A 26,785-nucleotide genomic window follows, 5' to 3' on the forward strand; every position below is an offset into this window, starting at 1 on the left:
ACAACAGACACATCGATCAAATGTGATACATTGCTACAAGGTACAGTATAATGTAAGACCACATCATATGTATATACTTATGTAGTGTCCCATAATCAGATTCTTAAGCAAGTTTGTGTTACAGAGATCCTTTGTAGGCCTACTTAATTATGTATAGGTCTAGCGATTGAGGGGGGTGATTTTCATTATAAGCCATCCTCACAATGGGATTTACAATTAATCTAATATTAATATGTCACTGCTGTTATCTGCTGCCTCTTTGTGGTTATCTTTCACTCTTTCTATTAGTCTTTTAGTTTTAGAAACAATAACCCCATGCAAAGTTTTATCAGTAATTCAGGACTAAATGAGTCCTCGCCCAGAGCTGCTCATATCTTTATTTCATATCAAGGAAACTATATCAGTAAGCTTTGACCCTCATTTTGTGGATGGAGGTTCTGCCCTCGCTATCTGTCACCCATTTTCATTTATCCCATGTTTCGCCCGTGTGTGCCGTCTCTGCTGAATATCTGCAGGTGAGATAACAGAGCTTAGCTGAGACCGGAGTAACGGTGCAATCAAACAACTCCTGGTGTTGCCAGTGGGGACCGTTAGCGGTCCCTCGCCCGCAGTTTGAGAACCACTGTCCCGGACTGGGCGACCTCTGCTCTCCGGCTCTCTGCCTCCGACTCCGCCTCTCGCAGCACCAACACACGAGCGACCGTCTCCCCAGCCTGCCTGCCTTCCGCCACCCCCCTCAAGCCCCTTCCAGCTCCAGCCTGTGCGCCCTCCCACTCCCCGAACCGGACTACTTATGTCCCGACGCGAACCCACCACTCTCACGCCAAATGTACTCCTAGTTTTGCCGGAAGAAAAAATAAAAAGTTGAACTTGAGAAGTAGGCTACGATAGGCAGTAGCAGAGCTGTGTCGGATAAGTTTTTTTCCTTCTTTGCCCCCAGTTTTCGGCCCCGCGGCGGGGCGGGACAGCAAGGGCAGACCGGGGGGAAAAGGAGACCGTAGGATGTGGATCTGGTACCTTCTGCTTGGTTCGGGGTCAGGCTCAAGAACAGTTGGTAAGTTTTTTGAAAGCACACGGAAACTACTGTTGTTGTCACGGCGCCGACACGCTTCAGTACGCCGGTGGGTTAGAGGAAGGAGGAGGGGGGGCGATGTAAAATCTTTTGAAGTGAGCTCTGTCTGGTCGGCTAAAGCTACACTGTTTCATCGACGAGTTGCCTAAGCAAAAACTTAGTGGAGCAACTTCTATACAAACAAAAAGAAGTTATCCGACTTTTCATTTCCAGCGACTGAACGGTGGGTTTTTTTGGTCTGGAAATTGGGGTTTGAAGCAGCCGGGGCAGCAGTTTTATATTGTTTCGTGCATGTCGAATGGATGCATGTCCCCTTTGTTTGTTCCATTCGCCCTCCGTGCCATATCCATCAGATGTATGTTTTACTGAGACGGGGTTATAGTCTCCTCCAGGTTAGGTTATGACCGAGAGGTTGTTGACAGGACACTGTTGACAAGTCAATCTGTTCTCCGGCCCCGCCATGGCAGCTGGGGCCCTGGTGGAGGACACTTGTACAGGAGAGGACAGCCAGTTTGCATTTGTACTCCTTTTAACTATGCAGCTGTAGTTTTGGGCCGGTATCCCAGTCAGTGACAAATCTAGTCATTACAGTTTGCTAAAAAAATCACACGTATTTGCAGTGGATAATCACAGTTAATGCGAAACACGTGCGTAATAATCAGTGATTCAGAGGGAAGCGGCCTCGAATGATGTATGAACATCATGAAAAGGTATAAGGAACTGTTTTGGGGAAATGACAGTCTTTCATCTTTTCCCCTTAGAATTGTCATCTGCACATGAATATATATACTGTATATATAACATGTGTGAACTTTATGCTGCAAGTTCTGATATAATGAAACCAATTTAACTTGTATGTCCACTGTCCATGACATACAAGTCCATTTGTTTACCGGATAGAATGCTTTAAGGTAACATGTTAAATGTACTTTTTTATTTTCTCTTATGGGACCTTTTCTGAAGTGTAAACAAACCATTTTGAGATTGCACTTTTTTTTTTGTCACATCTATAGTATAGTGAGCATGCACTAATGTGTTAAACTGGTATTGCAGGTGCATTGAATGGGCATACCCACACAAGCTCTAAGATGCTCCAGGTACCATACAGGTCCTTTGTGGGAGATGTTCTGACATGGCACAGAAGCAAAGGCTCAGGAGTAAGCAACGCAAATAATAATGGTTGGTGATTTACATTTAGCTGCTTTGGTTTCAGGGTTCAGACACAGTGGATGCTGGCTCACTGTCACACGGTCGTGGCTTACTGGGACACTTTGATAGGTCATTAGTAACACCTGTTGCTGGTTTATAGCAAGCATGTGCACATGCATTTGTTTGTGTCAGTGCAAGTGAAGTGTAATTATATATTTGTGTAAATATTAGGTGTGGAACAGAGATTTCCGTTTGCTCTTTGGAAACAAAAGATGTACACATGATTGTTGTCAGACGTTTTCCTGCAGTAGTTTCTTCAGTATTGCTGATGTGTTGTCAGCTTTGAATGAACAAATTGTGCTTCAGCCTTTTATTAGCTCTTAGCTTTTATTAGTTCTTAGCTCGACCAGGTTAAAAATAATGTCAACAAGACTCTCTGTGTTTGTGTGTCCCTGTGCTGTATTATTGCCCAGGCCAGTAGGTAAGTTATTGCTATTACCAGCCACTTTTGTCCTTTAATAGGACATTGCTGTTGGTTAATATTCTAGCTATATATATATATATATATATATATATATATATATATATATATATATATATATATATATATACATATATATACATATATATGTATATATGTGTATATATATATGTATATACGTATATATATATATATATATATATATATATATATATGTATATACGTATATACGTATATATATATATATATATATATGTAAATAAATATGTTGCAAATGTGATTGCAGTTCATCCCTTGCAGAGTGTCATGTGGAACTGAGGAGTCACAAACATCGTTATGCATGCTGTAAGCAATGAACTCATATTAACACTCAACAACAGAATCATTCATTTAATACATTTCCACAACAGTGTCCAAAATCACTGCAGTTCACAATTTGGATTATAAAACCACCTAATGGAATATGTGAGCCTTGCAGATCAGCGGGTTCAGTCTACCGGTGACTATGGCTGTAATACTCAACAAGATGTAGATATTATTTTGTAGCTCCGACTTTACATACTTAATGAGCCATACAGTACACAGGACCGTGTATCAGCTGGCCCAAGCCAATTTCAAGACTAAAAAGACATTCACAGTATTACATTACTGTATTACATTTTAGAAATGTGCCAGAAATATGTTGGTTAGATGCACAGCCTGAGAAAGTTCCCAATTTTTAACCTCATCAAGTGTGACTCTTAGTCTGCCTTCTTTTTGAACTTTATATCTGTGTGCTTTTCATTGATAAAATAGTTGTGGTAGTTCTTTCATTTGTTTTGGCTCCAAACAAATAAAGAGTGCTCAGAACCTGTGTTCCAGTCTACGTGCAGCCTCTGTTCCATGGTAATAATGAGTTATTGAATCTAGTAAAGACCACTTCTTGTGGGCCAACTCTCTTTCAGAGGATGCTTACAGACTTTGTTTTGTGCTCTGCAGCCTTGCACTCGCATTCAAAGCTGCAAGACATAAATCAGTGCCATTATGTAATATAAGATTTTGCCACGCGACCCGCTGATGATGGAATGTTGCAATCCAGTAACAAACAAGGCAAATTTATGGTATTGGGCTGTGCAGCCTGAAATTACATTTAAGATGTTCAGCTGGTCTGCCAGGCCATGCACCAGCGGAGGATGTTGATATGAATTGAGGTATAATGTCAGAAAGATGAATTAGCTTTGCATCAGTTATTTCCCAAGGATGACTAGTGCTTGTTAAAGATCAGCATTTTGATATATATGCCAACCTAATAAATGTTTGAGTATAGCTCAGAGGGCTCAAATATCCTTTGATGTAGAGGTATTTTACACATGTGTTTATATATACTATACTTAGACAGATTTTTTAGATTCTTTAAAAATATATTTAACTACTTACTCGCTGCAATCCACAGTTTATAAGCACTGATATCATATTACACAGGAGTTCAAAATGCATGTTCTTGTCTGTCACTCTGCACTTGTGAATACATAGAGTATCAATGGGACCACTTCCCTTTGATACATACACCAATACAATGCAGACGTGCGTTTCAGCTTGTTTTCATGCGTTTGAGCATTAAAATGACTCCTGCATTTGGATTAACATCCTGCTGACATGTATTTTCTACCGTTTATCTTGAATACGTAATCACACCGAGCTCTGAAAGCCCATGTATTGCTTCTGTGAGTAGTTTTGGAAGAAACCTTGATGCTTTACGTTTTGCTGTGATGCTCTCCAAGCGGAACAGCTCAGGGCTTAGTTCACTCGCTCGCCCACCACAACTGCACAACTGTGCAGTACAATCTGCAATAGCACTATCAAAGCTACTATCTGAGTTACTTTGTTTTTCCAGAGTCTTGTATTTAAAGAGACCATACACACTCTCCTGACTCCAATATGGCTCAGTTAGCCAACTGACATAGCCACTTAAGTATCTCCTCAATCAACACAAATGTGCGCTCTGTCGCCTGCTCTGTGTTACCAGGCCACACACACCGGCCAGGTGGTCGGGTTTCTTTCATTCAGAACCGAAGACGGACTATTCGGCTCATTTCCCCCTTTAAACGGGGAGACAGAATCCCATTGTCTCCTGCTTATTATGCTTTGTATTTCTGCACTGTTGCCGGTCGGGCCCAATAAACCTCTGCGTCTATGCTTATCTTTGCGTGTCTTTGGAACAGGGAAGAGAGAGAGAGAGATTTTGTGTGTCTGCGCCGGCTGACATGGTTGATATGCTTCCAGCCACCGTCGCACAGAGAAGGCCAGGGATTAAGGAGGGCCAGCGTGGTTTTGGTTTCCCATAGCTGTTAAACGAAGCCACATCACTGGAGTCAAGTTCAGAGTGTGATAACAGAGCGGCTTTAAAGCACGGATTGGTAATCTTCTTCAAATTTCTTTTGTTATATTTGTCGAAACTCTCTTTGCATCCCGACAGCAATCAATAAAACAAATGCTCTGACAAAAAGAAAGGAGAAAAAGAACCTGCGACTGTGGCTCTCGCGGGACTGTAAAAAGCCCGTCCAATCATTTCGTTCGGGCAGAATTAATTACCAACCCTTAATTACTGTAAGCATACATTTTTTTGGAGTCTGTTTCATTATTCATCAGCCAAATGGAACAACACATTCCGCAGTAAAGCATATTTGCACGGTGTAGGATGTTTCACCATCAGGTGTAAGTCACATTGTGTTGTTCTCTGCGTGGGATGTAGGTTCTGTGTTCATTCTCTTTCAGCATCTGTGATCTATAAGTCATGAAGCTGAATGTTTCATGAACCCTGGGATATATGGATCGAAGGAGACAGAGAGGAGTCAAATTTACTGGAAAAAAGTTTGGAGACAGCTCATTACATATTGATTTTGGATTGAGCTTAACTAATTTGCCATGCAGTGATGCACAAGCTTTGTTAATCCCCGATGGTTGCCTCGCATTGATCCACCGCGTCCTTGGATTCTAAGATCAAGCGTCAGTCTTTGAAGAATCTGCTTATTTACTGAAGAGAGTTGTTTTGAGAATACTAGCCATTAGGCTTTTGGCATTTCGTCCACTTGTGAATATGTGGCACGCTCGCTTTTCACCAAATCTAGTGTTTGCTGAGTACATTGTATGCTATCTATCGTCATTCCCAGTGGAGGTAACCATGAGGACAGTTTGTGCTCGACATTGATTTGAACTGTCTACAGTGCCACAGCTAAAGGCACGGGTAACTTCAGATGTGCTGACACGTTTGTTTTCAAGTGAAGCCCAAAGAGAGAATGTTTTTTTTAAAGCATTTTTTAAGATTGCTGCAGTCTCTCAGTGTATCTTTACAACACTTGCAGTGCACAGACCCACTGTACGAGAGGCAGGGCGCCTGAGAGAGGACAGGAGATTTACCTGTCACTGTCAAGTTTTACAGCAGACTGTAAGGCAGAAACATTGTAAACTTACTCCAGTTTTACTGGAGAAGAGATGGAACTTAAAAACTTTATTCTTTTTTTGGGGGAAATTCCACCCCTCTGTCCCTCTTATCAATTCAAACAGCTCCTCTCTCCTTAACTGATGCCATTGTTTTACAGTTTACAATAATTGACAGTCACTCACTGTACATGCCAAGATAGTGACGCTGCAGCATCCCATTCAGGCAGAGTGAAAGGAAAAGTTAATGTAAATGAACTGTGAATGAAAGAGAAGAGCAATTGCAATACGGGAACCAATCACATCTGACATTGTTTGTATATTTTATCGAAATCAAGTCATTTTACTGAATAAATACGATCGATTCAGATGCAAGCTCTCCACTGAGGATTTATCTGCCCAGAACAAGTGAGGGTTTGTGTTATGTATCAGCAGCCTGACAGTCTGGCCACGTTCGGTTTGTCCTCACTATGTAATGTGCAGGACAAACATCTTGTTTTAATACGAATTAAAGAACAATCACACACTTTAGGTACTTTCAAATACTTTAAATAGGCTACTGAACTCAAGATGTGTCCCAACTCAGGAGCTGTATGATGAACATGGTTGATACTTGCCACACCCATTCTGTTTCTTGTTGCTGTTTAGTTTATAGGTCCAGACAACTGATGAGGATGTTCTGCTGCTAACATTTTTATTCTATCACTATGGAAGCTTTTATTTGTGTACTTTGAGGGCAGATAGGCTTTTTGATATACCCATAATTTGCCTATAAAATATCAAGGCAATTTAACACTTTAACTCATCATGTTGTTCTATTTCATAGCTGGAAGAAACCTATCCCAGGTTGCTTTGCAGGTCATGGTGCAAGACTCTCACAGTAGACTGTAATTACTTAGATTTCTTTTACATGATTGATGTTGAACATTTGAAATGAAAAGTCTTGCAGAGTACGAGCTGTCAGCAGCGGACTGGATGTCTCTTGAGTCGAAGTTTTGAGCTTTTACAAATGCTTGACCCTGAAGTTGATGATATACTGTATGGTGATGTACGTCTCGGAATCCAGACTTTGGCGGATCTGAACTTTGCATGGGGACTCGGTTAGAGTTATGGATCATTTAGTTTGAAGCACATTTGCTCCTTTTTTATCCGGTCACCTTGGATTCCCCTCTTTTATGTGTCCTCTGAGAGGAGGCTGACCCGCTCTATGTCTCCCCTGTGTTGCTTTGCCTGCTGTCAGACAGGGACGGACACTGGCAGGCTGACAGCTGGCTCCCCGCTGTCCCCCGTGATCAGCCGTCATTTGCTGTACTCTGTCTCTCAGCCACCGTGGCAGCCAGCGTGGACAATGACAGGCTATTTTGGACTGAAATTCCAGCATCCTGCTGTCAAACCAAACAAACTCCACCTTAAAGGTCAACAGACACCCACAGAGAAAACACAGATAATATTAGGGGCACCTATCCTCTGTGTGTTTCTCTACCCCGGTGAAAATATAGGTGGTGTGTGTGTGTGTGTGTGTGTGTGTGTCTGTCTGTGTGTGTGTGTGTGTGTGTGTGTGTGTGTGTCTGTGTGTGTGTGTGTGTGTGTGTGTTTTTTCTATATTAGGTTCTTCATATGACTTTGATTTGATTTGAGATACTGAGATGACTGTGGCGCTGAAAATGGACTCAATATTTTCTACTCAACTCAAAGAATTGCTGCGTTTGTCATTAGGTGAAGTCGGGGAATATAAAGATCTCTCACTGTTTGTTTCAGTCTGTATCAGCCAGAGGAATGAAGATTGTAGACAGAAGACTGACAACAGCTTTCTGGATTTCATTATTTGGTTATTTTGTGTCTAATATTTTATGTACTTTTTCCAGTAATTCCTTTTATAGTAATGTAGATATAAAATGCAACTTTCTCTATTGTTCTATTGCAAACTTGAACAACTTTCTCCAGTGTGAGGGAGCTATGTGACATCTGGTTGTAAATTCCAGAGAACTGCAAAAAGTCTAAATATTTTAACTTTGTACAGCAATGCTGTCTACCAATACCGTTGGTTGATTCTTTGCCAGCCTCACCTAATTTTACCGTGAACATGATGTCTGGTTCGCCATGTACCGTCTGCCTGATTTCATGGGAATGCTGCCTCAGGCACAGATTAAGGAAAGCAAACAAGTAACAGTAGAATGTAGAATGTTTGGTGTTTGAAAAGAGATTGATTGATTTGTACTTCTTTGCTTGTCTATTTTCATTACTGCCTAATGTTTTATCATCTGCGTAGGAAAATTGTACATATCAGCTGCCAAATGCCTGCGGTGATGATTATGCAGCAGTACACTTTGGTGCGGACGTACCTTTAACTTTGTGCATAATTGTTTTGTGATTGTGATACAGTTCTGGCAGGTTCATCATTCCAGTGAGCGGCCCAACTCCATCCACCAGCTTTTGATGTTGTAATTGGGTGCAATTTTCCAAACATCTAATCATAAGTAAAATGGTTATTTTGACTAGACACAGTTTTTGATTGCAATCACACAGACATTTGTCTTTCTTTGTTTCTCTCTTTTGCGTGCCAAGCGTGATTATGCAAGCATTCAGTGTCCTGTGTGATGAATATGCAAGTTGTTGTCATAGCATTGTGGGTAAAATCTGTTTTAGAAGCACGACGTTGCTGCTGATGCATTTATCTGCAGGATTAGATTAATCTTTAGGATCACAGAGACCTTTTGTGGAACTCTTTTTCTCCTTCTATTACACAACACAGGGATTAGGGATTGCTTAACAGGTCAGAGGTAAACTCAGAGTCCGAGGCTCACGTGTTAGAAATGCTGGCTCATGAAACGAGCAATTTGCTGAAGTGAAACTCACAATCATAATTGAGGTGCCACAGAGTGTGAAATTTCCGTGATATGTAGAGTGCATGGAATTTTCTTTCCCCCTCAGAATGCAATATAGCGGTGTGTGTTATTGATAGTAATTTGACAGATTCTTTTCCAGGTTTAAGTGTGAGGATTGCATGCCATAGCTGTGCCTTGGAGATTTTTGTGTCTTATTCCAGTGACCTCATTCTCAGAGCACACAGACATGGCCAGGCATGACGGAGCGATACTAGCAGACCGATAAACCGTCAGTTACACTGACATCCAGCCCTGTCCATGGAGAGAAAGTACAAGGGACTGATGTGACCCGCCCTTCTCTTCGCCCCAGACATACAGTATAAGTGACAGTGCCAACGGAATTCTCTTCACCTAATGTTGCGTGTTCGCTCACACGGACACACGTCTGATTCAGCAACCAGTCTCTGGTGAAACTATCTAGTGATGTAAAAGCTATCATGCACTTGAGGCTACTCCTCCAGGCGAGTGCACAAATGAACAAATAAGATCAATCTCAATTCGGCTGACTTGAAATAATTGCCTATTTGTCACAATTAATTTCAGAGCTTTGACCCAAGACCCCTTGATATTGATATTGAATTTTCCATTATTACATACCTGAAAAGCTGCTCGTTTAATGGAGCTGAATCCAAAGAATTAGTCTCTGTGTTAACTGGATGATAAAAGGGTCAAGGCAGGCAGGGGTAATTTGAAGACCGTTTTAAGGAGGAGAGGCAAAGTGATGCAGAAGCAGGAAGTTAATGTGCGGAGGAGACATGACTCCTCCTCTGTCATGTCACAAACAGGGCTTCACCCCTTGAGCTTTCAGCCCCTTGCTTCGAGTGTGCGCTCTGTTTGATTCCCCATGCGTTTTCTCTTTCTTCTCTAGTAGAGTCAGTGTGTATGTGTGTGTTTGTGTATGTATAAGGTGCTGTGTGTATGCACACTATGTATAGGCTAATCCTCTCTTGGACAGGCCCCAGGGGAGGCTTATCTTCACAGGAACTAATCACCTGGTCCCGCCTGCTGTTTACAGAGGCAGTCTCGCCAGCCAAAATCAAATGCAAAACCCATGTTAATTGCCTTAATTCTGCTTTCCTGTCAACCATGGCTTGGCTGAAGCTCTAGGCTACAAAATTAATTCTTTTCACTCGCTCAATGAATACCAAAGACGAAAGAGGACTCCTGCTCCTCAGGAATGAGAAGCATTTTTACCCCCAGATATTTTCAACAGGGGAGAGCAGAAGAGAGGTAAGGGAGAGCAAATGAAAGTGGAGGTGGGTTTGTTGTGGTGTGTGTGTGTGTGTGTGTGTGTGTGTGTGTGGGTGGGTGGGGGGGGGGGGGGGAGGGGGGGGGGCAGGAAGTTCAGGCCGGGCTTAGGTCATTATTGGACCAAAGCCATTAGTCTTGCCCGGGTCTACTGTGTCAGCGATGGTAATTGAGTCCGTCTCTGTGCAGCCTTCTCTAATGAGAAGCTGCAGGCCTTAGATTTGACTAATTTCTTTTATGCCCTGGACGATATGTCAGCCCGGCCTTCCTGTGCCTAATGACTCCAGATACTTCATGAAGGATTGGTGGGATTTCCAAAGACTCTGATGGAGCTTTGTATTAATGTACTTCAAAAGTTAGTGCACTCTGGAGACTTGTCTAATGACATTCATAGGCTTTTGATGTCCTGACAGTGCACTATGCTGCGGATCAAAAGTAGTAGTGTGTGTATATATATATATATATATATATATATATATATATATATATATATATACATACATAACAATCTATATATATATAACATAATCTTCCTCCACATCAAAACAAACTTGAGGTATGAATTGCTTTTTGACAGTAAATTCTAATTATATTGAGCAAATGTATTATCTTAATTCCTATGGGTGTTAATTTGAGGGAATTAAACTACAATGAAATTACCAAAATGCAAATATGTCATGCCCACATACACAGACAATGGAATGTCCATCAGTACAACATCAAACAGGTGATCTGACCTTTCTGGTGCTTCTAAATCTCCCAAGTGACATTTCCAAAATGATAAACGTGCATACGCTGGAAAAAACGTACACGTTGTCTACGCAGCCCCTGATAGAGATGAAAATGTCTTCTACAGAAACCAGTCATGCTGGTAAACATCACATTTTACCCTGATGTGAATCTCATCTCCACCATGTCCGCCACGGGTCAGGAGCTGTCCTGAAAGAACAGCACAGCAGCTGATTATGATGGATCCCTCCTTGACTGACCTCTGCAGCCAGCCACACATCCTTCCCAGCACAAGCACTCACACACACACACACACACACACACACACACACACACACACACACACACACACACATACACCTATAGACATAAATGTATGGACACGGAGAAATGTAAACACTCACAAATGACAGTTTGGGAAGGAAGGCACATTCATCCAAGGACAGACATACAGGAGGTTCAGTCGCATATGGATGCACATACACGCTGTAAGTGTGCATACATACACGTTACCACATAAGGAACTGACCCTCTTGCAGGTTAGCTCAGATCAGCATCAGTGAGTCTTCAACCAAACCCAATGAACTTGCCACAAACTCACATGAAAGCAAATAAACCCGCTGGGGAAATAAATATAAAAATACCTACTAAACCAAGCCAGAAGAGTGGGAACTGCTTTCAGGCGGAGGCCATTTGTTTTCATTTGGTTTGGTGTATTTACCGGTGCCGTGCAGAGCGCTTTAGTAGTGTGTCTCTGTCAGACCAGCCCCCCTCCAGCCCCACCCACAACCACCACCCCTCGTTCCATTACCACAGATAGCACTGGTGTAGCTGCAGTGAAGAGAAATATGTTGTAATGGCGTTAATCGCTGATGCGGACTGACGCACGTTTAGTCACCTGGTCAACAAGCCGCCAAAGCGCTGCTCTTTGCGTTTTCTCCGGCTGAGAAGTGGAGCAAAGGCCATCATACACAATAGCAAGTGAAAGATGTCAGAGCAGACAGTGACAGTGACCCAGCAGAAGCTATAGAGGTTTAAAGGCGCCGCAGCTCTGAGCAGCAGGAGATCTGTTACGCAGTCAGGAGGAAATGGTTGTCGTTCGTAACCATAAGGGCATATGAAGCTTCTTCTCAATGCAGTGTGAGAGTACTTTTTGGCCATCACTGGGGCTCTGTGTGTGTGTGTGTGTGTGTGTGTGTGTGTGTGTGTGTGTGTGTGTGTGTGTGTGTGTGTGTGTGTGTGTGTGTGTGTGTGTGTGTGTGTAAGTGTGTAATAGAATTCAGGGTCTGAGTAATACAGCTGATCTCTCAGAAGGGAAGTGAAGTCAGATGAAGCAGGCTCACCAGCGACAATGAATTCAGTGGCAACCAGTAGACACAACGGGGGGGGTCGTCACGTCGACATGGATTTAGATGAACAAAATACGGTCTGTGCATCAGCAAGTGAACACCTCCTAAAGCATCCACTTTCTTTCACACAGCGGAGAGAGAATAGCTTATCACAGAGCACGAGAAAATGAGACATCCCCATGCTGTGAACTCATCGCCCTGACTGTAATTACCAGTCTGGAAAAAAAATTGGTCACCAAATACTCTCGTGGCCTTTCTCATCACCGTTCATGAGATTCCCTGTCTCGTTGCTTCTATGTCCAAGTTAGCCTTTTAAAGACGGCGCATGGACTGAAATCGTATTGGAATGACCTTTTAGTTACAATATCATCTGCCACGGTGAGAGCTACTCACACACCCGTTACCTTTTAAACTAAAACCCTCCATTTGACTTATTACCATTTTGACTCATCAGCATTCAGTTGAGTAGATATTTTATTATACAGAGAAAAAGAGAGGAGACAGATATGGAGAAGGAGACAAAGAGTCACAGGCAACGACCACTGCCATTCTTTTCCCTCATCTGCATTCTGTTGGAATAAACATTTGCCTTGTAATGCTCCTGTCATTTCCCCTTTACCCCTTCTCCTTAATGCAGTGTCTCTATCTCACATCCCTTTATTTCGTCTCCCGCTCACCTTGTCACCTCTTTCTGTTCCTCTAACGCTCCCTTTGCCCCAGTGTTTTTGGCAGATATAGTTCATTCACACTGCTTTTCAACCCCTGCAGTGACTCCATGGCCCGGGCTACACAATTAAGAGCTCATTACTTGCTAATACACCGACTAGAAGATAGACAAAGGCAGCCTGTGCCTTTTTTGTTGAGCTCTCCCTGCTTCCATTATTTGATCTCTCTCTCTCTCTCCCTAGGCACTTTTTAAGTAAAAGAGTGCAACTTCTCTTCCTCCTCCTTCTCACTCCTCTCATCATACCCACTGCTACAGTACTTTTTCTCCACGGTGCGAGCCTGTGTGTGCTAACATTTTTTTTTATTATAGTTCAATTTGAATCCTTTTAGCATTGTTTCTATGAAATGAAATGTACTCTCGTCTCATACACCTATGACTTTTAAATGTATGCATCTCATTTTCTGGATCATTTAGCTTCTATCACGCTAGTTAATGTTTAAAAAGCAATGCCTTTTTAAGAAGTAAATTGCAGATGTTTTCCTCCTGTCATATTTGGAGCTCAGTGTGACTAGAGGCAAACATGAGCCTCACAGGTGCAACATAAGGTCAGCGCTGGCAGCTTCCCTCTGGGCCGCTGTCTGCATCATTCCTCACTCTCTGGCTGGCTCTGCAGGTAATGGCAGTTTGCTCAGTAAGGGGTCTCGCGCCGTGGCGCCCGATGAAGGGTGCGTGCTGTTTACCGGTGTGTTCTGCGACAGTCGACTGCATGATGAAAGAGACGCCGGGGAGTGTTGACATTTGGTTTTGTGCCGCTGATGGCCCAATGTGGGGAATCAGAATGAATGGAATAGATGTGTTTGTCAGACAGGAGAAGCTCTCTCTTTGGGATTGATGAGGAACTCGAGCCCAAAAGAAGATATTTGTCTGACCGTATTCGGTTCTTGTACTGTGTGTGCATTATGTCTATTTTTGTTTGTCCGTATGTCAGACAAGACGGTTTTTTTGTCTGAGCGGTGAGCAGCTTGCCCGCAAATCTCATTTTTGTCATCGTTCTCTTCCTCATCCTTCCTCATCCTCTCCCATCAGCTCCTCCTCACTGTGAAGGTAATCCCAAGGTGATGTTAATAGGCTGGGATGCTGTTGAAAATGCCACAGTCATCTCTTAGAGGATTAGATGTACAATTGCTTCTCTGAAACCCTAGCCAAGAGGTTAAAACAAAACTGCAACAAAACTACTTTTCTCAAAGTGCAATATAACGCCTGTGTGGGAGAATGTCGTTTCTTGTACCATAACATAACCATAATATGACCTCTATGTTGAGCTTCCATTGTAACACATTTATGTTGTGATCTCCATTTTAATTCAACCACAGATAGACTCATAAACAGCCAAAATAAACCAACGCTACGGGATTACAGGCTCAGTGTGAGCTGTGAATACAGATTAATGAGAGACCAGTGTGTGATTAATAGGGCCTTTTTTGGCCAAGCCAGGCTAATTTGGCCAGTCACTGTTCCAAAAAAATCCAAAGGCAGTATATAAGGCAGTCATTGCAAGGTCTATTTCATAAAGGAGAGGCTGCTAATGAATACATAATGGCAAGACAGAGGCCAATGAACCAATCAGTGTTGTGCTCATGTCGGCAAAGAGCTTGTTTGTTTGCAAAGTCAGCATTTTTGGTTTCCATTAACCTTTATGTATCCAATACGTAAGAACACAGAAATAGCTTCAGGGAGTCAGTTGCAGGGAATTACTTGAACAGACCTCTCTAATTTGTATATTATATTAAAAACAACATACAGCCACTACTTTCTGCAGCTCCATTCAGAGGATCCACTGAATTATTTCCTCCACTGACCCTCCCGTTACCCTGCATGACTTTACCTTTACTTTAGATTGTATGCATGCATGCTCCGTTGGGATTTTTTTAAATCCATGCTCAGTGGAACCTAATTTAAGTTTAGAATTTAATAAACATAATGTAAACATACACATGTAGTTGATATTGACACTTTCCAAATCATTCGTACATTTTTGGTTAATAATAATAATGATAATAAATCACATTTATCTTGGTAAAAATCATGGTTCCTCTTTCTCTTTCTATTTTGTCTCTTCAAAGTGGTACTCTGTGTCTCTGTGTCTCTGTCTTGCTCTGGTACTAGTTCAGCCCACAGATACACTATCAATAATGCAGCCTCTTAAACAAGGCTGAGGTTGAGCTTGTCTGTGCCCCTCCCTTCCAGAGGCCTGCTAGTAGCTGGTGGTCACATCCTAGTGGGAAATCTTTGCTTTTTGTTCTGAAACCAGAAAGAAACTCGCTGTTAACAGACATTTTATACTTCATTCATATTGTCATCAAGGCTTTTTCTTCCGAACCTTGCAAATGCTGGAAAGCACTTAAAGCTAGCAGGGCAAGAGGCCGCTGTAAAGAACTGAGCACTGACTGCATAGCTGTAGGCAAAAATGAAAAAAACAGCCACAGTATCACACCATATAGATCATATTCTACTTGAACACATTGTGTTTACATTTATGCAGACCACAGATGGTTTGGAAGGGCATTGCAAACCTCTCACAGCCTCATGCTGCACTTCAAGCAAACTATCTTCAGGCAAACCCATGTGGTGCAGCCTGCTTGATTTGGAGTTGGATGTGTGTGTGATTTGGATTATTTACAAGGTTTTTTTGTGGAAATAAAGGCTGTTTGTTTTCTGAGTAATGCTCTCTAAAATCACAGTTATCCCTCAATGTCTGTGATAAAGTCATAAGCTATAGGAGGTTAGAAAACGTCCTTTTATTCTGTCATGTTGCCTGTAAACAGCATCGTGTTTGATGCGAGTCAGAGAGAGTAGCTCCAATGCAGAAAAACTAAACTAACCTCTGAGATTGTATTGGGATGTTGCCATATTATCCTTATTTTCAGAAAAGAACAACATTGGGAAGAATTAAAAGCCAATGGTAATTTTTGGTCCATTAATGCAATATGGCCGCTGCCAAACCTCTCTAAAAGTCTTGTCTTTATGTTCACATGCTGTTACATTTACAATTCCGTACAGGGCTGTGTATTGGCAAACACCTTACGATACAATACGTATCGCGATACACATGTCACGATGCGATATACTGCGATACGAAACAAATTGCCATATATTGCAATACTAACCCTTTTCTTTCTGAAAATGTAAAAATAGAGCTGGAAATGAACTTGCTGTTACCACTTGATCTAATACGTACATCAAATATTGATAACTCAGTGGACAAATTACATCAAAACTACTCAAAAGGTATTTGTATTGCACATAGTCACACTTAAGTAAAATGCACTTGCCATAAAAAATGATATGAAAATAATGTGCAGCTTGTATTCTCATTGTATCACTGAAATCTATATTTTACTGAAAAACATTTCATTTGAAAATAACTTCATGTATTCTTTTCTTATTGTGTAACTCTGCGATGTTACTGCCTGTACGGCTTCGTGCTGCGGTGCGATGTAAACGTAACATTCCACTCGCCGGTCTAGTCGTCTAACATCGCACATCAGGGCTACTCTCTCTGCAGGGGGGATTTTGGCCGGGTCATGTGACAGGCCGGGGGGGTCACTGGCCTTAGCTTATAGGAAATAGACAGTGACATCTAGCGTTACAGGAGCGGAGGAGGAGGTTGTTTGACACACAGGGATTTCAAAGGATATTTTAAATCAGTTTGCGATAGTAAACTATGTCAATATTTTTGCACAGCCCTAATACTGTACATGTTTGTCATTTATGTTGCATACAAAGGAAAAATTATAAAATGTCATGCTAGTTGGTTGGAAGTTTATATAACATTTCATGTGTCTTTTTCTGCCTTCTTTTGATTACAATACAAACAACAAACGATATATAACTAGATGCTGGAGAAGGCTCATATTGTGTCCTCCTTCCTTGAGGAATTTACTCTGACTTTCTGCCTTGAGAGCCACAGTCCTTATTTCATTATACCGCAAAAGCTAAGTCCCAAAGACAAACAATTGCCTCGTTATCGTGCCGCATGGATGGTGACTAATCCTGCTTTAGCTGAGAGGACAAGCTTGTGGTCCATTGTTTGTTGCTCTTCAGATGCACCCTGGGGGATTGGGCTTATGCCCCACCTGTGAGAACTGACCAGTGCTTTGGCCAATCCTGTTGAGAACAAACCACTCTCTCCTTGTGAGATCGGTGCCAAAAGCCTTATTAGATTTAGTTTGACAGTGTGTGGTTTTTGGGACGTCCTTGGACTGTAATTCCTTCTCCCAGGATAGTGAAGTCGAACAAGTCTTATTTTCTTCTTTTTACACTTGGACTTAACACGGAGAAGGGACCAACCTATCTACTTGGCATTTTCATACATAATATTATGTTCAATACACTACTGTAATGGATTGAAAGTACATCAACTTCTTCGTACTTTTCAAACATTCCAAAATCATTGCTTATGCAAATATGGAGATGCTTCCATGCGCAGCGGTGCACCATGTTTAACTTTGAATTCTAAGCATGTGTGTTGCAGGAGGTCTGTGATTGTGTTTTCGCATTAATTTCAGCCAGACGGGTGGGTGGGTTTAGAAAGTCGCTCTTTTTATCAACGTCTGTTTCCTCAGGATATTGGCACATGTGTACTGACATTTCCACGTCATTAGTTGCGCAGACAAATGTGTGCGTGGCTCAGAAAGCACAGTGCTGTTTTGTGATATGAATATTTAAGTGTTATGTGCAATGGGGAAAAGTATAATATTGCTGCACTGCTGACTTAAGTGACAGAGGAGGATTCATAAGCAGTATTTTTGTTTGTATCTCTTCAGCAGCCACCACGCTGCTACTGTTTAACTTTGTTGCTCAGTATGCCTCCTCCGCTCTGTCTATAGCTCTCTTTGGTGATATTCAAATGCATGGTACACCAATAAAAATAAAATGTCTTCTGCGTGTCAAAAACAGAAGAGGAGTGTGCTCCTGCTTAATTTAAAGCCAGTGATAACGCGGGACAGAAACAGAGAGGAGGAAATAGCATTGCATTTGTTTATTGTGATACATTGTATCAGTGCATTGGAAAGTGGGCTGGGCTATAAAGAAAACAATATGTTTTTTACCAAATACCTTGACAGTGGGACAATATTGTAGGGTTGATCATTGTTGCACAAAATAGTCACTCAATGAGTTTTTTGATAAATAATCATCAGTAATGTGAATATAATGACTAAGTGGGTAAAGGCAAATAATAGAACAGTCTGGTAAGTTCAGAAAATGACATAACTGGACCGTAATGCAGCCTTTAAAACCATGAAAAGACAACATGTATGCCATATTAGAATATCACAATATCAATATAATATTGATATATTGCCCAGCCATACTTCATAAACTAAATCTGTAGTAGAAAAATGTTCTACAAATGAAGAGGCCAACAGGTGCTGTATACCAGATTGGGAGCATTTCTATTTCCATATCATATCAACCACCATATCAAATTTTGCATATTTGTCACCAGCTGTCCTGACTTCTCTTTACTTTCTCATTTTCCACAAGTTGTACAATTCAAATGTACAAAAATGTTTTAAGGATGAAGTTGTGGTTGGTGCTCGGTTCATGTAGTCATGTTGATATCAGTAGTAGTGGTGTAACGGATCCCCCTCACGGTTCGGCACACAGGTGAACCACGGATTAATTACACAGTTTACCGTAACCATCTCAGTGTGAAATAAAGTTTTACTGACATCCGCCAATATTCAGTAAAATATGCGATCAGGACATGTCATTTATGCTTTCTGTTCACCGATAATCTCTGATAATGTTACATTGTAAACAACCAATCCGTGTTGAAATTGACAATTAAACAATTAGTTACATTATGATGTGTTCAGGCTCTGGTCGGTGAAAATGAGTATTGAGTGAAGTTAAATTATAACGTTGTCTTGATGTGCTCACATGTAATCTCGTAAAATGTAGTGTCGGTGAGGAACTTGAGAAGATTTCACAACTAAATAAATAAATATTAGAAAGCTGTTCACTACCTCAAGCGGCTTATAATACATCATTAAAACTACAAAGATTTGTTTTAATCAATGAAAATACAATCTTTTATTTCCTAATCATTTGAATTGTGTGCCTTTTATGAAAAACACTATACATTACTTTAACAAAGTAAAAGGATAACATTTTAATTTTTTTTTGATGGTTTGACTTCAGAGTGGTTGAAATGATTTTTGGGATGGTGGCAAAAAAAAGCCTGAAGCCTTGTAGACCAGCTGCTATAACCAAACAACAAAGGGATCTGTATCTGCCAATATGGATCATCAGTGATCATCAATTAGTATCGTGATCAGGGATCTCTAAAAGTTATATTTGCTCCCTTTTTTCTTTTGTGCTGATCCGATCCTTGACTCTGATCCGCGATACGATCCGAACCGTGACTTTTATGATCCGTTGCACCGCTAATCAGAAGTATATGGAGCAGGGAAGATGTCAACCGTCTGGCCTCTCACATTCACAATCCTCTACTCAGGGAACAACAGAGGCTCTGGCAGAAAAGTCTGACTCACATCAACCCCTTGTCTGATTTTCTCTTGTGGGGAAGTCTTATTTTTGGAGTATGCTACGCATTAGACGCTGCAGTAAAAGCTATGGCCTACATATTGAGGGTACCAGTCCCACCACCACGTCGACGTACACAGAACGGCCTGAAATACGATGCAGCATTTTGCATTCTTGACAAATCAAAGCATTTGTCCTATTGTAAATAAATGTAGCTTTATGGTAGATTTTAGTGGATTATTATTTTTATATATGCAGAAAATTAGAGAAAACCATTGTGTTAATCGCAAGTTCATCTTGAAGTTTTAGGATTAGCTACTGATCACTAATGCATTTCAGAAACATATTGGTGGTTAAGGGACATTTATTCAGAATTCTGGGTTTTATTTAAAAAGCATACATCCATTTTCTTCATCAAAAACTCACGTGTCTGGAAATAAAAGTACAAAAAAAAAGCTTTTGATTTGAATATTTTGGTTTTTCATGAGGATGCGTCACATTTTATTAATGTGAGTGTTCAAATGTTATTATCTAGGGCTTGAGATCTGCTTGAGGACTTTTGATTTTGCTCTTTTTCTAAAGCCTAATTGCATCCATAATCTGCCGCTGTGTTGTATTTTCTCATTGGGTATTTACACTCTGTTGTGGATTTTATGGGGATTTGGTTATTGACTGATATGAGTGTGCATGGCATGCGTTTGTTGTTGTGAAATGTAGGCTCTCTTAAGAGCTGTATTCTCCTCACTTTACAGTTAAGTTAAAGATTAAAACTATGGGTCTTTGTCTCCGTTGCTCATTAAGCATTGTCATGGCCATCACTGTGTCCACCACACATACAGTAACTACGTAGCAGATGATGAAGCCTGTGGCCCCTTCCTCTCTAATACACAGATTCACATAAAACAGTTTCCGTATGGCTTTTAGAGGTTGAAAAAGTCTGAACAGCTATATGTTGCCAATATTATTCGGGTTTTACTGTCTTTTTTCATGCATGACTGCCCTTTTCTCCATCTCTCCCCATTAATGCCTTGCTTGCTCTGTTGCTCCGTGCTTATGCTGTGCTGCCTGTGTCTGTCTGTCCGTAGGGTGTCTTTAATTGATGCAGACCAGGTTCTTTACACTTGCGCTTATTTATACTGGACGCTTCAGTGAGCTGAAGGAACAGGATGGAGACTCTTTTTCTCTCGCTCTCTCTCTTCCACTCACTCACACACACACACACACACACACACACACACACAATGACAACCAAACCACCTCCACCCCCGCTGCGCCTCAGAGCCTGCTTGTATAGCCAGCCCATTACGAGTGGTGTGCAATTGAACAATAAGTTTCTATCCTTGAACCTGAAAAGGCTAGTTTTTGTTCAGAGCTAGGCCATATTTCTCCTCATCCTCCAACACAAGCAGACATTACCATTCACGTTTGCATTGACATTATCAGGCTGTAATGTGATTTTTGTATTATTGAGGACAGAAAGCTGATGAGAATGTGGGACTATTTCTGTGAGGACAAAAGCTTTGTTTGTCCTTTTGGAGAGAAACTCCCATCTATATATTTTTTTGCGATACTTCTCCTCTAGCCTCGGCATTACTTTCAATTCTACCGTAGCTTGGAAAGGCAACTCAATCAATTTTCTGGTGCTGTTTCAATTCGAGGCTCAACCTTTGACCCAGGGCTGATCAATGCAGGTTAGATATCTCAGCCTGCTGAGGAAGATGGGGTTAAAGCAGTAACAGCTAAGCCAATAGTCATCTCAGATATAGATTTATGTCACTGACCTTTCATGCGTAGAGCACAGGGAATAGGGAGGCTATTACTGGGAATCTGAAGGAAGAAAATTATGTTACTGTCCACCTCTCTGTTTCTTTTTATTTTGCTCCTCTTTCTTCCATACTTGTCCAGCTGTATCTTTACCTCCCATCTGCTCCGCTTTACTTCTCCTTTTCTTTTTTGGTTCCACCCCAGCACACTTTACTGTTTCTTTGTTTCCCTGTTGAGTATTATAGCAGCAATTATGTCCAGACATACCCTGAAGAATCTTATAAAGGAAGCCATCCATATGCTTAAAGGTTTACTAAATTATTAATAGGCTTTTTTAAGAGTAATATAGATATTGCTACCAAATTAGCTGTCCAGTGTTGGGTGGCATGCTGACATTTGGTGTGAAAATATTCATGTGGGTGGCTGGACTGTAGTCCGTGTTGCATATTCAGAGAATTGCTAAGGGTGTACTGAAGTCTCCAGGCTGCAATTTCCAGCATCGTTCTGTATGAAGTGCACCCATGGAAAACCATGGTGCCATCTATGCACTGACTTGATTTTTGCTTGTTCAAATGGGCGACAGTGGTCAAAGATATTGAATAATTTAAGAGATTAAGAGATTGTGGGTATGTAGATCTTTCCAATTGTGCAAAAAGTAATCACCTTTTAAAAAACATGTCAAAATCATATACTTAGGAGATACTTAGATATAAAGAACCAGACACATCCACAACATTTCCCCCAAATTCTTTCTATTTTATTTTAATGTTGATTGAGGAAGGATGTATTCCTCGCTTTAACCCAGAAATTCCTGTTTTGATTAAAGGTGGATTAAAAGTTTTAATTTAAACAAAGTAATGTTTTCAGTGTTACTCACCTGACAAACATGTTGAACATTTGCAAAACCCCCCCCAAAAAAAGTTTTAAATCCTGGATTGTTTACTTGCTCGCAATCTCCTTGACTTTGCGAGCATTTAACCACATTACTTGTGCATTACCACGACTGACTGTTGAGAATGTCTTGACATGTGTGTGCATGAACAATCAAATCCCTCTGGTATGAGCATTGCACTACTAGTGCTCAAAAACTGCTCAGGTTACCTTCAACAATGTGTTTTACTTTATATTTCTTCTTTCGGATGTTTTACCTCCACTGTGCAGAATAACGTATGAGCCTTAGACTGTTTATGAGAAGTGGACGTAGTCATCGTGACATCACCCGTTGTTTTGTGGACTGCCGTTTTGAAGCCTTGAGTTTGGCGATTTTGCCATTTGCCATTGAAGAAGACTTGACACTAGCAATTGAGAACAATGTTTACTGAGATAATAAATCAAGTGAGAAGTTAAGAGTCATTTTCTCATAGACGTCCATACAATCCAACTTCTTTTTGCCACCAGAGGAGTCGCCCCCCCGCTGGTCAGTAGTGAGAATGCAAGTTTTAAGACACTTCCACTTTGGCTTCACTCGTTAGAACCGGAGGGGATTTTTAAATTGTGTGTAAAAAAAAATGTTTGCTTTTATTAGTGGCCTTATGTTCTGAATATATTATTTAAAAGCACTGCAGTAGTGCTCATAATGCATGTCACTTCAACAGGGGATGAGAAGAGATTGCATTAGGGATGATATTGCCTTTAGAAATATTCAAAGGAATTTAAAATGTGATTTTAGTATTATCCAGAACCACTGGGAAATTAGACTCATGTTTATGCTTGGAGTTCTTTTTGTCACAAATTACAATTGAGGTAACAGAGGTGCACTATATACTCCAGCAAGTATAGCTGAGCAAAAAGATGGAGAGGGAAGAATGTCAGCCGGTGTGCACCAGTGAAACTTCCTGGAAGTAGCGCAAATGTAAATGCTAATTATAAAAAAGTATCCAACTGAAGCAGGAAAGATTCCACGCTCTATGATTTAACAGTCTAAATAGGGCCTTAGTGGACACAAACAGGGTGGAGGGTGGGAGGCAGAGGATGGGTGTGCAGAGGCAAGGATAGTAGAGTCAATATTTACCCTGAGTAATTGCTCTACGCTTCCCCCAGCAAGATACGTACACGTCCAGAGTCATCCCGGCCTTATCTCCTCCAGTTCTCCCTCACTCACCCACGGTGTGACCACAGATGCACACAGCAGTGGTGTGCAACTGTGCATAATGTCCCAAGATATCCACAACATAGTAGTTAAAAGCACAGAGGATGAATGAGTGAGTTGCTGTCGCGTCCATTCAAGTTGTCCAGGTGACCGTGGGAGCGTTGCACTGCCCACAGAGAACTGCAGCGTGTCATTATTACTGTTAACAAGCACATAGAGCAGTCTCTAATGAGCTGTGTAGCCACACTTACTTCAACGGTACTCTATCAATAGAATGACAGGGCTATAGCAATAAGATGTGTTGAGGCCACCAAAAGAGCAACTCACAACCTTCACTCTTTTTGGCCGTCCCTCAAACACACACAACACATCACATACAGTCCTCTCTCTCTCTCTTTCACGCTCGCGCTATCAAAGCAACTCTCCAATTAGCCTGATGCCTCTCGAACCATCAGCTCCTTGAAGTCTTTTTTGCATGGCTCCCTCCTACACTTGTTCCGAGTGGGTTTGAATGGAAAATAACAATAAGTGTAAGAAAGTAACATTTTGGCTACGTTATGAAGAACAACTCAGATAGAACTAATTAAAGGTGTCCAACATTGCTGTGTAGTTCCTCTCCCTCTATTTCTCTCCAAAGAGTGCGTCTCTGTGTGTAGGTCACTTTGTCACAAAGAGCCGAACAAACGAGGACAGGAGGGGACGAGCCAGTGGAGACTGTGTGAATATGGTGGCGTTTTCTCAGATAGACAACAACAAACTTTACATTTGGTTGTTTTCACGCCTACCGGGATGCCTGGTTGTGAGGCTCACCGTAGTAAATGTACTGTCTGCAGCACCATTGGGATTTGTTCTATTCACTGAAATATTACACCACACGGTGACACACAGGTGTCTTTCATTTTGTGAAGGCAGTAATCACTAATAGGTACAAGAATTTTCATTGCATGTATTCACCGACAGTTACATTTGGTGAGGCCTCCCACCAATGCTAAATGATAGTTGGAATGCTTTCCGGTCATCGTAAATTACAGGAGCCTTTGCTCTTTATCCATCACTTCCCCTTCTGTATATTGCAAAAGACAAAAGAGGGTTTGCATCATCCCGACAGAGGATCAGAAGGGCCGTGTTGTCTCATGAGAGGATCTATCTATGGTTTCCACAATCTGCTGCGGTAAAAAGAGCAGCAGGAGAGTGATGATGTAAGAGCGGTTGATTTCTATGTGTCCGTTACTCAGCTGTACTCTGGGAAGTAGCTACTAAGTGAATATCAACTAGCTGTGAACCTGAGAGCTCTGGTTATGAATTCACAAGCACTGAAATGTCAAAGCTTTCTATTTGTACCGTAGTACAATGGATCCCTCAGTAATGTGTACTGCCTCGTCGAGAATGTGTCTCTGTATTGATTAGATAGAGAAAACAAACACACAGTGAATTCATTTATCTGACTTATTTAGAAATAAAGAAAGAACAGAGGCTGCATCTTTTCTTTAAACAGCACTATAGTATGACGTATTTAATCTCTTTGAACATTATGAAATATGACATGTTTGAATGGTCACTTAGTAATGATAATATCAATGTAACCATGTAGCACCTTTTTAAAAGAAAAATCATTTTTACATCACTGTTCTTCTCAGTCAGAGTCGTGTAAGTCAGAGAGACACACATTGTGAGCCAGGTTAACCACACCGTCACTTGAGGCCCGAGGCTCCACACCTCTTGCCTCCCGCTCTCTAGTGTAATGAAGTGGCCCATACCAGCTGAACCCAGTTTCAGCACTGCAGCATGAAAGCGTTCCCCGGTCTGTCCGGAGCTCCTCATTACCGCCCTATAGTTTTGTTTACGAGCTAAACCGTTCACCGCATAGTGTCAAACCTCCGCCAAAAGACCATGTTTCACATTCCAGCCCCATTATACCACAGCTGCACTGCGTCAACTAAATGGCCGGAACGAGCTCGGGGCACATGCTGCTGAATGCTTTTATTTCTGGTCTGTGTGTGTGTGTGTGTGTGTGTGTGTGTGTGTGTGTGTGTGTGTGTGTGTGTCCAAGACATAGGCTCCATGTTGTCTTTGTTTGTTTGTATGTGATTGTTCTTTGGTGTTTCCTTATCTGCCTGATTATGATACTGCCTATAGCACTAAGCTTGACTCTTACGCACACAATACTGTTCACACTGAATGTTCACCTCTGCTTTTGTATTCATGAGATCGCCCTCTGTTTATTTACAAGCAGATTGATATAGCTTTATAAAGAGAGACACTGCCTTTATTGTGTTTCTATCTTTAGAGAATGGAGATAATAACGGTCTCCCATTTTGACTGTGTCGATGCATATCGCTGGGATGCAATATCTCTCCACCTGTTTAATTTCTTCGTGGTGTGCGATCGTAATAATCAGTTCTCTTTCTTTCTTTTCCTGTGTCATTCTATTTGTTTATCAACCAGAGAGCCAGCTTCTCCCAGGGAATAACTTCACCACGGAGTGCAACATCCCTGGAAACTTCATGTGTGGAGATGGGAAGTGTGTCCCAGGTGGGTGGCAGTGTGACGGATTTCCCGACTGCTTTGACAAGAGCGACGAGAAAGGCTGCCGTAAGTCCAGTTAAGACTCCATTATCAAATCCTTTTTACATTTTTTTTTTTACAGCCCTTATGTGCCTTTAAAGCAAAAAAGCCAGATAGCCTATTTAGAGTCACACCAAAATCTCAATTCCTGAACTCTTCTCGCTATCCAACCTTCTCCCATCCCCACCCATAGAGCCATAAAGACCATATAAACCTAATTCTCTGCCAATTTAAATTAACTGTCTTCCTCAATCCTTCCCTCTCCCTCACAGCGTGCACCCGTCCTGCTCCCTGTTAGACCCACGGCCCCAGTTTAGCACCAGCGCAAAACCTAATACCATCAAAGCAAAGGCCGATTACTTCTGTGCGCAGGAGTAGTAGCGCATGCATAATTCTACTGTAAGGCTACAGTAATAGTTCCGTTTTGATCCTCACTTTTAGTTAGCTTTGATCTCTCTGGTCTGCTGCTCCTCCTCTTCCCCCTCCCGTCTCAGCCAGAGCTCCACACAAAGATGAGACTGCTGATGGAGATTGACTCAGAGGCCCCGCCACACTGTGTGGAAACCCCCATCTCCTCATATATTCATCTCTTTAACTGTCTCACACTCCCTATCCCTATCTGCGCCTTATCTCATCTGATGATTTTTGGCTTCTGCATGGCTTGTAATTTGCTTCACAGAGGCTTGTTTCCAATTAGAAAAGGATAATCATCTTCTTGCAGAGTTTTTATTTTTACCCTGCTTTTTTTCCCTGCTCAAAAAGAAATCACATGTGGTTTGTCCTCTATTCTGTCACTTCATTTTCATCTTTTTTCCTCC

General features: G+C 41.5%; 1 protein-coding gene across 1 annotated transcript in view; it reads left to right on the forward strand.

Annotated features, from left to right (window-relative positions):
• The first annotated feature begins 707 nt into the window (after positions 1 to 707).
• The window catches only part of ldlrad3 (low density lipoprotein receptor class A domain containing 3), a 70,789-nt gene continuing 44,711 nt past the window's right edge, over positions 708 to 26,785 (forward strand). The window contains exons 1-3 of the mRNA XM_068723774.1: positions 708 to 829; positions 941 to 1,054; positions 25,848 to 25,994. Coding sequence (XP_068579875.1) covers positions 1,003 to 1,054; positions 25,848 to 25,994 — 199 coding nt within the window. The 5' untranslated portion in view covers positions 708 to 829; positions 941 to 1,002. The remainder of the gene's footprint in view (positions 830 to 940; positions 1,055 to 25,847; positions 25,995 to 26,785) is intronic.

Source organism: Cebidichthys violaceus, unplaced genomic scaffold (genome assembly GCF_023349555.1).
Source record: "Cebidichthys violaceus isolate CVI_PGR_0920_01 unplaced genomic scaffold, fCebVio1.0.p SCAF_3, whole genome shotgun sequence".
NCBI lineage: Eukaryota > Metazoa > Chordata > Actinopteri > Perciformes > Stichaeidae > Cebidichthys > Cebidichthys violaceus.